Genomic DNA, 14641 nt, shown 5'->3' with positions numbered 1-14641 from the left:
CTTCTTGTGAGTCAAGAAGTGCCAGAAAAGTCCCCACTGTCATTTATTAAACAAAACAAAACCAAACAAACACAGTCTCCCATTTTCTGAAGCTTCTTTTATATCTGTAGTTTTTATTTTATATTTGAATTTCTCTGATACTTCCTGAAACACAGATCAACCAGTTTGCTCATGTCAGGTAAACTAGAAAGACATTGGTTTTGTACTGCTTTGTTGTTGATGTATGTGGATGAGAGTCAAAACTCCCCTAGCGTAGCCTTGGAGCAATCCGGAAACCCTGTTATTTAGAGCGCTTCGCCAGCTGCAAAGGTCTTTCAGTTGTCTGGCAGGCTCTTCTCAAGCAATGAAGACTAACAGGCTGTTTACCTGAAGTCATGAAGTGAATGCCTGAGGCACCGAATCAGGTCCTGGGGCCGCGTGGAACCGCACAGAGTAGCCGTCTCAGGGAGATTGTCTTTACGGGTGCGTTAGGACTTGCTCAGAGTAGCCGTCTCGGGGAGATTGTCTTTATGGGTGCGTTAGCGCCTCATCTTGTTGTGTGACATAGTACCCGACAAATGCCACTTGAGGAAGGCAGGAGTGAGAGGCAGCTGGTCTCCCTGTGCCTGCGGTAGGAAGCAGAGAAAGGTGTCGGTGTCGGGTCCAGCGCCCCCAGCACGTGGAGTGGGGCACTCAAATTTGCGGTGGTCTGCCTACCCCAAGTAACTTAGTCTGGAAACGCAGTCATAAATGCGCCCAGAGTTAGGTCTCCCTAGTGATTCTACAGTATGTCGGTCTGTCAAGCCATCAGTCAACATAAGTCAATCAAAACAGAAGTGTGACCAGGAGACATAGTGCCTTCAGGAAGCCTGAATATGCACACACTTACAGCTGGTTTTTCACTAGTTTAAGCGTGTTGAAGAATGAAGAAAATGAAGAAAAGGCATTAAAATGTACACCTTTTGGAAGTTGGGTGTAGTAGAAAAAGCCTTTACTTCCAACACTTGGAAGGCAGAGGCAGGTGGATCTCTATGAGTTTGAGGCCAGCCTGGGTTAATAGTGAGTCTCAGGACAGTCGAGGAACATAGTGAGATTTTATCTCAAAAAACAAACCAAACCATTGAGAGCCTACACCTCATTTCTGTTGCATCGAAGTCAGCTTTGTGCCGGGCGTGGTTGGGGTACACCCAAAACCCTAGCACCAGAGAGACAGAGAAGCAGGGGCTTCAAGGCCGTCCACAGCTACATAGCGATTTTAGGACCATCCTGCGTTGTGTAAGACTCTATCAATAAAAAAAAAAAGGGCAAACAAGCAAACCAGTCTTAACTCCAGTGGAAGGGTCGCTTCAGGCAAGAGTGGGTGAGAACTGTCACTCCCATAAATAAATAATAAATGAAATTCCCAAAAACGCAAGCAGAAAGTAGAGTTCCCACGTACGTCCTACCCACCCATCCTCTCTCCCGCTAGACAATCTCTTAAATATTACATTAATGTGGTACACTTGTCTCAGATGATGGTGATTAGCTAAGATCTATAACTTACATTATAGTTCTACGGGTTTCAACATGGAGCAATGTTCCGTCTCCACCACGGTACTATAACACAAGACAGGTTCACTGTCCCCTCCCCCATACACTCTGTGCTCCTCCAAACTCCTGGCAATCACTGTCTCTGTGACAGTCTTCCTACTTCGCGTGTGTGGCGGCGGGGAGGGGGTAACATGTGTTCATGTGGGCGCACACGAATGTGAAGGCCTGGGGTCAAGTCAGAGTGTCTTCCTCGGTTGCTCTCCACCTTATCTTTTGCGGCGGCCTTTTTCTGAACCTGCAGCCCACCGGTCGTCGAAGCTGGCAGGCCAGTTGAGCTTCAGGGACCCACTGTCTCTGCCCTACAGTGCAAGCATCACAAACGTATCCCATCGTGCCTAGCTTTTCCGTGGCGTTAGACTCGGGTTCCCACGCTCACGTGACAAGGCCTTAACTGAGCAACCTGCCTAGCCCTACCTCCCTAGTTTTAAGTTTTCTTGAAATTATAAAACAAGAACCCTCTCAGACTGACATATTTCTTAGCAGTGTGTATTTAAGTGTATTGTGTCTTCATAGTTTGGAAACATTTCTTCTAGTACTAAATAATATCTCGGCTCTATGTACTATAGTTTACGTGACCAATAATCCGACTGAAGGGTGTTTGCCATCTCTAAGTATTAGCAATTATTAATGTGGGGCTATTACAAGCTCCCATGTATAGATGGTATTTGTGTGTAAATACGTTCCCAGCCTCCTTAAATACGAAAGGGTGATTGCCAGAGGAAGCGAAAAGAGTGTGTTTAGTTTCATAAGGAATTGTCAAACTGTCTTCCCGAATCCCTTTTGTTCTTTAGATCCCCATTAGCAATGACTGAGAGCCCTCCCCCAGCTCAGAGGATGCGTCTTATATTCGACACTTCTCAGTTGCTGTTGCCATGTGGCAGTCCCAATGTCACTGTTATGGTGTGTGATATGGAATTAGGTCATCGCTACTCATGCGGTTGTCACTTCTCTTGAATTATACCCGCTGTTGTTATAACACATGTTGCTTAATTCCTTCTTAAGATGTCATCAGAATAGAAACTACAGTTTACGGTTCGGACAGATTGTTGTGTGTACAGAACGAGACAAGAACGAGTCAGCATTGACATTGGTCTAATACACATTTGTTGCTGGTTAAATGATTCAGCATCATATTTTCTTGGAAAGCAGCAATAAGTGCTTTACGGGATGTAAGAGAGGAATTCACTCACCAGGAGCTAGGTTGTATTCTATGACTGAATTCATGATGTACAGATTGCCAGACTCACACAGAAAAACTGACAAGAGCAATAGCCAAATTCCTTAGAAGAGATGAAGGAACTCTGAACAGTCAGAAGCCATAAGAAGTGAATTCTGCAGTGCACTGCTTCAGCCTTAGAACACACACCTGCATCAGGAGCATCCTCCAGTGCACAGTGTCAGCCCTAAAACATACGCCCGCATCAGGAGCATCCTGCATTGCACTGCATCAGCCTCAGAACACACACCTGTATCAGGAGCATCCTGCAGTGCACAGCCTCAGCCTCAGAACACACACCTGCATCAGGAGCATCCTGCATTGCACTGCATCAGCCTTAGAACACACACCTGCATCAGGAGCATCCTGCATTGCACTGCATCAGCCTTAGAACACATACCTGCATCAGGAGCATCCTGCATTGCACTGCATCAACCTTAGAACATACACCTGTATCAGGAGCATCCTCCAGTGCACAGCGTCAGGACCATCCTGCACTGCACAGCAGCAGCCTCAGAACATACAGCTGCATCAGGAGCATCCTGCTGGCTGACCAGAATGCACCTCATTTCCAGCACAATGCTACTGGAGAAAAGTGAAAATATGTGTTTAATCGAGCAGCTAATGCTAGAGGGTGGGAGGCAGATTCGTCTTGGCAAGATCTAAAATTTCATTATTTGCAGTTTTGGGGATCTAACAAAAAAGAAAAGAAAAGAAATAAAAAAATCTTTAAGGGCATAAGGCTCAGATCATCAAAAGCAACATATCCCTGTTACCTTGTTTCAGTTGGGCACTGCAGTGGTACTGTAATTGAAACAGCACAACAATGTCTAAGAGCAAGAACGGTGGCTGGAGAGATGGCTCAGAGCTGAAACCATTTGCTACGCTTGCAGAGGATCTAGGTTCAGTTTCCATCACCCACCCACGTGGTGATTCACAACAATCTGTAATTCCAGCTGCTGGGCATCTGATGCCCTCTTCTGACTTCCGCTGGCCCCAGGCATGTCCAAGGTACATATTCAGATGCACAGGAAGCACACCTACTCATAGTCAGTCGCCACTGAAAGCAGTAGTGCATGGATAAGGGCAGACAGGCAAGTAGTTAGCAGCCATCTCCCTGTTGCAATAGGAGCGGTGGGGCTGCATCCCCGCACCCGGCCGCCCACATGGCTAGCTTATGCCCCAAAATAATTACACAGAAACTGTATTCTTTTAAACACTGCCTGGCCCATTAGTTCCAGCCTCTTATTGGCTAGCTCTTACGTATCGACCTAACCCATTTCTAATATCCCTGTAACACCACGAGGTGTCTTACCAGGGAAGATCTTAACCTGCGTCTGTATCCGGTAGGAGAATCATGGCGACTCCTTGACTCAGCTTCCTTCTCCCAGCATTCTGTTCTGTCTACTCCGCCTACCTAATTTTATGTCCTATTAAAGGGCCAAGGCAGTCTCTTTATTTAACCAATGAAATTAACACAAAACAGAAGACTCTCCCCCCCATCATCTCCCTAACTACGTAGTGATGTGGTTGCTAATCATGGCGTCCACTAGTCTAGCTTGGTGCATCAATCAACAAAGCAGCTGGCCGTCCTGGAAGGGATTCGAAGGCCAGTCCTTACTGAGAACTTCTGGTGAAAGCTGCAGTATGCAGCCTTATGGGAAGGCGAGAGCGACTGCCCATGCTCTAAAGAAACAAGACACTTCCCTGGTGTCTGGACAGCCCACAGGACTGTGCTATGGAAACGCAACAGGCAGTGAATTCTGAGCTTACACAAACTTCAGGAAAGTGCCCTCTAAAGAAGCAAAGAAGGGTTGGGGATGTGTTTGCCACATTTATTTCATAAGTATTTACCCTTTTTATGTATATACGATACTGGTGACTCAAATATCCCTGTCTACTTTGAAACTGAGTTCTTGAATTAAGCAAAAACGCATGTGACTGAAAAGCATTATGTCCTAGTTAGTCATCCTGCTTTAGGGTAAAAGGTCATTGCTGGAGATAAATTTCAGTTCATAGCCATGAAAGACTTTAATCACGAGCAATATGTTATACATCTAAATATTTCTTTCAGAAACAGAGAACGACTTACAAAGTAGCTTTTGATGTAATTCTTTCAAGAACGTATAAACTTGATAGTTAAAACAAGCCAGCACCAAGAAAGAAATTTATACAAAATGACACCTGGCTTAATAAAGCAGAATAAATTATTTGTACCCAACACTACAGGATACTCATTCCTTGCAAGTTAGCATGAGATTTTTACAAGTTATGCATATGCTGGGTCACAAAGCAGATATCAACAAACTGAGTGGCTGGGATCATCAGAGTCTATCAGATCAAAATTAAGCTTTATCAGAAGTTGTGTTGTTGCAAAAAAAGAAGAAGAAAATCCCCGTGTCTGGATTTTAGCCAATACACTGCTAAACTAGTCTCGAAGACAAAGCCTGGATAGAAATGAAATGATTGAAAGTGAGGGAGAGTCTACAGAGCTGGTTAATGGGAGTAGAAAATCCAGAAAGATGTACAGATAAAAATTTAGAATTGCTAACAAACATTACAAATGCATCATTAGACTCTATAGCAGTGAGCAACTTAGCTAGACTCAAAATTGACACACAAATTTGACTGTTTCTATATATCGGCCACAGGAGGAAGGTATCAGGTGTGCTCCTTCAAAACAGTATCAACTAAACAGAGGTTACCCCCGACACAAGATGTTTCAAATCTCCTATGGAGCAGAGAGACATTTTACAATTCTGCTATGACTGGATCAGAACAATATGTATTACATACCAAATCTCCCTTAATTGTTTTAAAGATCAAATGATACTGAAACTCTGTGTGTTGGTGGGGGGAAAAGCCCTGGCTAGCACACACTAGGATAACATTGTAGACAGAAGCCCCTGGCTAGCATACATCAGGATAACATTGTAGACAGAAATCCTGGCTACAAACACCAGGTTAGCATTGTAGATAGAAGCCCTGGCTACAAACACCAGGTTAGCATTGTAGATAGAAGCCCTGGCTACAAACACCAGCTTAGCATTGTAGATAGAAGCCCTGGCTACAAACACCAGGTTAGCATTGTAGATAGAAGCCCTGGCTACAAACACCAGCTTAGCATTGTAGATAGAAGCCCTGGCTACAAACACCAGCTTAGCATTGTAGATAGAAGCCCTGGCTACAAACACCAGCTTAGCATTGTAGATAGAAGCCCTGGCTACAAACACCAGGTTAGCATTGTAGATAGAAGCCCTGGCTACAAACACCAGGTTAGCATTGTAGATAGAAGCCCTGGCTACAAACACCAGGATAACATTGTAGATAGAAGCCTTGGCTAGCATACACCAGCTTAGCATTGTAGATAGAAGCCCTGGCTACAAACACCAGGATAACATTGTAGATAGAAGCCCTGGCTACAAACACCAGGATAACATTGTAGCAGTCACAGCTGTACCATTTACAACCCCTAATCTCAATGTTCTCTGTTTAGGTCTGTACTTCATTTTTATTAGATTGTTTTTTTCTTTTGATGACCAATTTCTTGAGTTCTTTGTATGTTTTAGAGATCAGACCTCTGATGTGGGGTTGGTGAAGATCTTTTCCTATTCTTTAGGGTGCTGTTTTGTCTTGTTGACTGTGTCCTTTGATTTACAGAAGCTTCTCAGTTTCGGGGGGTCCCACTTATTAATTGTTTCTCTCAGTGTCTGTGCTACTGGGGTTATATTCAGGAAGTGGTTTCCTGTGCCAATGCATTCAAGTGTACTTCCCACTTTCTCTTCTATGAGGTTCAGTGTGGTTGGTTTTATGTTGAGGTCTTTGAACCATCTGGACTTGACTTTTGTGTACAGCAATAGATATGGATCTATTTTCATTCTTCTACATGTTGATATCCATTTATGCCACCACCATTTGTTAAATATGCTTTCTTTTTTCCATTTTATATTTTTTGCTTCTTTGTTAAAAAGTCAGGTGTTCATAGGTGTGTGGATTGATATCTGGGTTCTATTGGTCCTCCTGTCTGTTCTTATGCCAGTACCAGCCTGTTTTCAGTACTGTAGCTCTGTAGTAAAGTTTGAAGTCAGAGATTGTGATGCCTCCAGAAGTTCCATTATTGTACAGGATTGTTTTGGCTTTCTGGGTTTTTTTGTTTTTCCATATGAAGTGGAGTATTATTCTTTTGAGGTCTATGGAGAATTTTACTGGGATTTTGATGGGCATTGCATTGAATCCGTAGATTGCTTTTGGTAAGATTGCCATTTTTACTTTGTTAATTCTACCTACCCAAGAGAATGGGAGATCTTTCCATTTTTCTGGTATCTTTTTCAATTTCTTTCTTCAAAGATTTAAAGTTCTTCTTATACAGGTCTTTCACTTGTTTGATTAGAGTTACTCCGAGATATTTTATGCTATTTGTGGCTATTGTGAAAAGTGATGTTTCTCTGATTTCTTCCTCAGTCCATTTATCATCTGTTTACAGGAGGGCTGCTAATTTTTTTGAGTTAATCTTGTATCCTGCTGTATTACTGAAGGTGTTCATGAGTTGTAGAAGTTCCTTGGTAGAATTTTTGGGGTCCCTTATGTAAACTATCCTATCATCAGCACATGGTGAGAGTTTGACTTCTTCTTTTCCAATTTGTATCCCCTTGATCTGAAGGAAAAGATGTTTAAAGAGTGGATATGGAAGAACGGGAACCAGAATAACTGGTTTTTACCCCAGTTTCACAGGTGGAAATGATAATTGACACAGAATCTAAAATACTACAGCAGAAGTCACAGCCACAATAAATGTTTACAACCAACAACCTTCATTTTCTCTCCAGAAAGATCCTTTGGTTCAGTTGTCTGTTTAATCTACTTTTAATTGGTGTTAATTTTCGACTTTTTGGACTGCTAACTTTTCTGCCATTGACCTTTTGACCATTTCATGGGTATCAGTACCCCCTCAAGAGAAGAGGGCAGAGATTCAATTAGCATGCTTGCCTCTTATGCCTCTTGCTAATCTTGCCTCAAGAAAGTCTGGTAAGGAGGTTTTAACACTCCTAGCTAAATTATGGTTTTTCAGGCTAGAAAACACAGTTCTTGCGGGTAAGACAAATGAGCGCACACCCATTGCTGGGCACTGCGACTACCTAAAGAGATTCACGACTTTCATTTACAGAAATATATCTGATGGCTCAATAGTGCCTCAGGCTGCCAATTAACAACATATTAACCTTGGCAATACAATATATACATGCTTCAATATCCAAGATATCAGGGCTGAAAAGTGGGTTTGGTTTCGCTTGAGTATAATGTTAGTTATGAGTTAGTTAACTAGTTAGTTAGTTAGTTAGTTAGTTATAATTGACGTGAATGCCATCAACTGGGGATCTCAGGATAGTCAGTTAGCCTGAAGCAGTAAGCTACCACATGCACAGCTATAACCCTTTTGGTCCTGGAGAACTCACAGGGACATAACCACTCTGTCCAAAACCTGCCTAGCGCCTAAGTCAGCTGACCTGCCAGTGTGTTCAGGGCTTTGATAAAGAAGTCTCAAAGAACTTCTGCTTGAACTTTGAAAGCAAAGAGAGAAACATTTTTCTCCTTAAGAGTCTAGGTTTCCATGACATTGCAAGCGAATAGACATGGAACAGATCCCAAATAATTATTTGGGAGATTATTACAGGTTGTTAAGTACAACATTTCCTTATGACATATGTATGTCTTCAAGGCCTTTTATGCTGCCCGTTTTTGTTATTTTTCAGGGAAAGTTTCACGGAAATCCCATGCATGTAGCTGTGGTCATCTCAAATTGTTTAAGGGAAGAGAGAAGAATATTGGCTGCAGCCAACATGCCTATCCAGGTAATGTTTTCTGATCCATAATCATATGCATTATCCATCGCCTTGCTGGTTTGTCAGGTCATATTCTCTGAGTTTGTGATCTTGCTTTCTCATTGAGTTCAATCTTCTGCAAAACCAGGGTCTTCTTCTGTGTTATTGGTGCCACCAGCCTTCCTGGCACTCATGCTCAAGGTCTTGGGCTCATCGTTGAGAAATTTCTTGTCTTTTTTTTTTTCCATATTGGCATAATTACCAAATCTTTTCAAATTCCTGGGTTTTTTTTTTTCCTTTTGGCTATGGGGTTTTATGTAGTGCTGGCTGGCTTTGAGCTCACTACGTAGCCGAGGCTGGCCTTGAACTCACTGTGTAGCTGAGGGTGGCCTTGTACTTGGACTCCTTCCGTCCTCCTTCCTAGTGCTGGGATCACAGATATGTAGCACCCAGACTAACTACTCTAGATATCTTTCTGTTTTCATGGCTAACTTCTAGTCCAAGATCTTACAGTATTAATCTCGGAAGGCAGTGACCACATTTCAGTTAGGTTCCCAGTTCCGCTTTGGACTCCGCCTCTCTGGCGCATCTGTCTTCACCGGCTGATCTTGATTGACACTCCTGAGTCTAAGCTGCTACTCCACTGACAGGAGTTTTGATTTACAGAAACTCCCTAAGTGCTTATTTGCCTTAATGTAATTTACAATATATTTTATCTCATTCTTCTGAATGTGGTAAGAACCTAGCAAAGATAAGTAGGGGAATCAACAATCTCTAAGGCACACTTTTTCAGTTAATCCTCTAAGTTCATAAAACAATACATTTTCTAAATGAGATTCTCCGTACTTTAGTGACTCATACAACTTATGAAGATCTAATGAAAGTAGCTCTTAAACTATTAAAACTTCTAGAAAACATCATACTGAGTGAGGTAACCCAGACCCAGAAAGACAAATATAACATGTACTCACTCATAAGTGGCTTTTAGACATAAAGCAAAGAAAAACCAGCCTACAATTCACAATCCCAGAGAACCTAGACAACAAAGAGGACCGTAAGAGAGACATACATGGATCTAATCTACATGGGAAGTAGAAATTAGAAAAAGACAAAATAGCCTGAGTAAAATGGGAGCATGGGGATCATGGGAGGGTTTGGAGGGGAGTGGGGAGGGAGGGGAACAGAGAAAAATATATAGCTCAGAAAAACAATTAAAGAAACTTCTAAGGGGCTGGAAAGATGGCTCAGAGGTTAAGAGCACTGGCTGCTCTTCCAGAGGTCCTAAGTTCAATTCCCAGCAACCACATGGTGGCTCGCAACCCTCTGCAATGCATCCCAGCAGGCATACATGCAGGCAGAACACTGTATACATAACAAATAAATCTTTAAAAAAAAACAGCAAAAAGACTTCTAGTCACTATCAGGGTATGGATGTTTTTGTAAGACTTTTGAGTTTTAATAGCTTATTCTCGGGTGATGAAGAACTACCGGTATTGTTTTCATTTGGAAGCTCCAGTTTAGGGCTGTCCTTTTTTTAATTTTACTTCATTTTATTATTTTTATTTGAGAAGGGTTTCTCTGTGTAGCAGTCCTAGCTGTCCTGGAACTCGCTTTGTAGATCAGGCTGACATGGAACTCACAGAAATCCACCTGCCTCTGCCTCCTAAGTGCTGGGATTACAGGCGTGCGCCACCACTGCCCAGCTGGGGCTGTCCGTTTTTCTGCCTGTCGCATATACAGTTGTCCTGTCTTCTCTCTGTGTCTCTTTTTCTCCTGCTCGCAGTCTTTGCCTCCTCTTTCATGGATGCGTGCCCTCCACTGCCTCCAAATGTTAGCTACTAGTCAAATCAGAATGTTTAAGTACATACTAATCAAAGTAACTCTGAAAATACGTTGCTATTGCATGCTATCATAAACAAAGGATTTCTTTAAGTTTCAAGTACGTAGACAAATCACAGGACAATGGAGATGGGTGTGGGAGAGGGAAGGCTTTCCTAATCGGAAGAATGCAGTATGGTTAAGAGCGCTCCATCGCTCCTTTGGGAACTGAGAGCATGGGTTTTCCTTGAGGTCCCGCCAGGACTCTGCAGTGCCTTGTCAAGTTACCCTTTCCAACCTCGCTCTCTGCTCAGCTCTGCGGTGCAGGGGCTGCTTACCCATCTTGGTCTCGTCTTCAGACAGCTGAGAGCTTTGCGTTTCAGGGCCATCCTCACTCAGTGTTAGACCGTTAGCGTGGCCAAGATACAGGGCTTGGGGGAGCCCCTTGGCCTTTCTGCTTACCTGAATCGTTTCCCCCCGATTCCTTCACTAAATTCCCTTTGCTGTCAAGTAAAAATGAATCCTAGCTCAGCAGGTGCGACTCCTCAGTTGCTGATGGAAGCCCAAGTTAGTGTGAACCTATAACACTAATTTAAAATTACAAGAGTCATGGGAATAGACTGTAGGAAATTATGGACTTTTTCCCTTTAAGCCATGAGGTAGGAGCTAGAGAGATGGTTCCACAGTTAAGAGCACTTGCTGTTCTTAACAGAGGACCCCAGTTCAGTTTCTGGCACCCACACTGGGTAGCTCCCAACCTCCCATAGTTCCAGCTGCAGGGCTTCAGACTTCTAGACTCTGCTCCATCTGCACAGATGTGGTACATACCATATACACACACATACACACACACACACACATGCACACACAAAGATAAAATCTTTTTAAAATCATAAAATGACACATAATTTTGCGATTTAGTGTTAATATTACATTTTGGTATATGTGTTATTCTTGTCATATCTACTTAATTCCAAGTATCTATGCATGTATTCATATACTTACAGGTATATACCTACATGCATCTCTAAGTAGAAATTATGTCTAGTATTTTGTAATCTGCTTAGTTGCTTAGATTATAATACTGTCTACGTCATGTCAATTAGTACTTTCCACAGTGCCCAGACCCAGACCTTTCTCTAAGGCCCCAGTGAAAGGACAAAGGGAACTTTAGTTCTGTGTCCTTGTTGAGAAGTGGACTTGTCAAGGTTGGTTAGGGCTGGAGCCTTGGAGGAGCCACGGTTGTGGCCTCTGGAGACCTGACTCTTTCCCCTGGACTGTGGTTTTCTGTCCTTAGACAACTGTCTGAGGTATCCCGTGTTCGCTTTTTCAACATTGTCTTACTTAGCTCTCTCCTTACCTTGGCTTCCCCCTCCCTGCATGCATATATGTATGTATATATGTGCATATATAATGGTTATACATAATGGTGATATATACATATACACACAAATATATATAACCATCTGTACAGGAATAAGGACACAGAACTGACATTCTCTTTGTCTTTTCATCATGGCATCTGAGAAAAATCTTGAGTTGGTCTAACTGTGGACGCTACAAGCTCAATTTCTTTCCGTGCTGGGTGTTGGGAACCTGGAGCCCGGTGCCTTCTCTGCCAGTAGGGCCACATGCCCAGCTCTTTCAGCGGGAGTTTTAATGGCTGTAGAGTATTATGTATCTCATTTATCCAAACCTCAAGTCAAAATAGTATATCCTTGACAATAACCATAAACATGCTTTATCAGCAACTGAAATTTCAAGACATTCTTTTTGCAGGGACCTCTGGAGAAGTCCTTACAAAGTTCTTCGGTATCGGAAAGACAGAGAAACGTGGAGCATAAAGTGGCTGCCATTAAAAACAGTGTTCAGGTGAGTGGCCTCAGGTAGCCGCCTGGAAAGGCTAGGGGCAGCCTGTGTGCCACAGGCCAGTGCGGACAGGTCTCAGAGGACAGTGGGTTTCCCTCACGCTGTGCTTGTATAGGAAAGGTTTCCTTGAGGAGGCTTTTAAACTCAACCTGCTTCTAGGACCAAGCTCGCCCATTATCTGTGTCTTCTAGAGTAAGTTGAGTAACTTGTCGCCGGGCAGTGGTGGCGCACGCCTTTAATCCCAGCACTCGGGAGGCAGAGGCAGGCGGATCTCTGTGAGTTCGAGGCCAGCCTGGTCTACAAGAGCTAGTTCCAGGACAGGAACCAGAAGCTATGGAGAAACCCTGTCTCGAAAAAATCCAAAAAAAAAAAAAAAAAAAAGAAGTGTATCCATTTCATCTAATTGGGCTCTCTATTCTTTTATTTTTCTGTATCTGTAGAACCCATTATATCACTCATTTCCTTTGATATTAGTACACACCTCCTCCCCATCGGTCTTATTCTAGATGTTACTTTCGTTGATTTAGAAAAGATTATTTTTAAGTAGGACAGACCTTCCACTGTGTTGACTAGAAAGATCAAACCAATTTCCCTTTCCAGAACCTATGCAGTATTCATTTACTTGTTGGTTTTTTATGGAAATAATAATTCTCTAAAACTAAACCAACTACAGGCAAGGTAAAGCTCTCAGTCCACTGGCCGAATTGTAGGCAGAGTTTCAGTGAATGGCCTTCTAAGCTTTTGCTTCCAGTCCTGCAGTTTAATCATCTTCCATAACAAGTAAAGAAGCAGACATGCCTTTGCTCCCATCCTCGCCAAAAAACAATTAGACCCTCAAGGTGAACCTCAGGCCAATGCCTGAGCATACTATGATGCTAAATCATAGACTGTACCGACTCCATGAATGTGTAAAAGCAGACAGGGGCTGTTATATTGTATTGCAATGAGGATACTTCTACACATTAATCAAGCACACAGTCTCCAGTACTTTTTGTGGGTAGTGGTGTATGTTAGGTCTGCATCCAGGACTTGGTGCGTGCTAAGCCAGTTTTCTACACTGAGCTCCATGGTCCCCGGATTCGTTGTTAACCCCTAAGAAGTCTGGTATAACCAAAGTGCCCCACGTATAGCTCTGCCTTGATCCTTCCCTCAGGCTCATAGACCATCCCAGTTCTGTGACTATCGGCTGCCAAGGGCTTCTTTGAAATAGTCTGTCCAGGGAACACTAGGCCGTCTTAAGACATGGAGGGAAGGACACAGCCGGAGAAGGAACACCCAACACTGCTCTCAAGTTGGTGTTAACTCTGTGGTGCTGATGATCACGGCCCTGACTTCCTTGTGGGCTAAAAGCCAAAGCCCAGTACACACCACCTGGTTGCTGAGCTCCTTCCTCTCTGTCCCTGTTCAGCAAGTCCTTTCCGAGAACACACCCTCAAGATCTCAACTATTATGACTAAGCAGGACACATGAATGGGTTTGGAGTAAAGTCAAAAACAGAAATAAGCAATGCAGACATCTCTCAAGATGTAGAAAGAAAAACTGTTGAGGCAGAATTGTCGTAAACGGTGCTTCTCTGATTCTTTTTTCTTTTTTTCTTTCTTTCTTTCTTTCTTTCTTTCTTAATTTATTTATTTATGTATTAAAGATTCTGTCTCTTCCCCGCCACCGCCTCCCATTTCCCTCCCCCTCCCCCAATCAAGTCCCCCTCCCTTGTCAGCCCAAAGAGCAATCAGGGTTCCCTGCCCTGTGGGAAGTCATTCTTGTACACTAGCACAGAGCAGAACCCAACCCTGAGAGGACAAAAGGATCCGTTTTCTCCAGCAAACGAAGCTATGTGATTAGCAGCCCCTGTAACTAATTGAGAAATGAGGGGAAAGATGTGGAAAGATTTCCTAAGCAAGCAGAAGAGAGTTGGGAGAGCTAGATAGCTCAGTGATTAATAGCACTTGCTGCTCTTTTATTTTTATTGCTTTTATTGTGCTGTATATTTTTCTCTACTCTACTCCCTTCTTCCTCTCTCCTCTTCTACCCTCTCTCATGATCCCCACACTTCCAATTTACTCAGGAGATCTGGTCTTTTTCTACTTCCCATGTAGATTAGATCCATGTATGTCTTTCTTAGGATCCTCTTTGTTGTCTAGGTTCTCTGGGGTGTTGAATTATAGGCTGGTTTTTCTTTACTTTATGTCTAAAAGCCACTTATGAGTGAATACATATTATATTTTTTTCTTAGTCTGGGTTACCTCAATATGTTTCTTTCTAGATCCATCCATTTACCTGCAAATTTTAAGATGTCATTGTTTTTTTTTCTGCTGTGTAGTACTCCATTGTGTAAATGTACCACATTTTT

General features: G+C 42.9%; 1 protein-coding gene across 1 annotated transcript in view; it reads left to right on the top strand.

Annotated features, from left to right (window-relative positions):
* LOC121458897 (signal transducer and activator of transcription 4-like) overlaps positions 1 to 14641 on the top strand; it is an 80971-nt gene that overhangs the window by 35347 nt on the left and 30983 nt on the right. Inside the window, exons 3-4 of the mRNA XM_041668269.1 lie at positions 8536 to 8634; positions 12202 to 12294. Coding sequence (XP_041524203.1) covers positions 8536 to 8634; positions 12202 to 12294 — 192 coding nt within the window. The remainder of the gene's footprint in view (positions 1 to 8535; positions 8635 to 12201; positions 12295 to 14641) is intronic.

The sequence above is a fragment of the Microtus oregoni genome, unplaced genomic scaffold, assembly GCF_018167655.1.
Source record: "Microtus oregoni isolate MIOR12 unplaced genomic scaffold, Mior012 000018F_ref0000195, whole genome shotgun sequence".
NCBI lineage: Eukaryota > Metazoa > Chordata > Mammalia > Rodentia > Cricetidae > Microtus > Microtus oregoni.
This window is presented reverse-complemented; position numbering and strand designations above follow the sequence as displayed.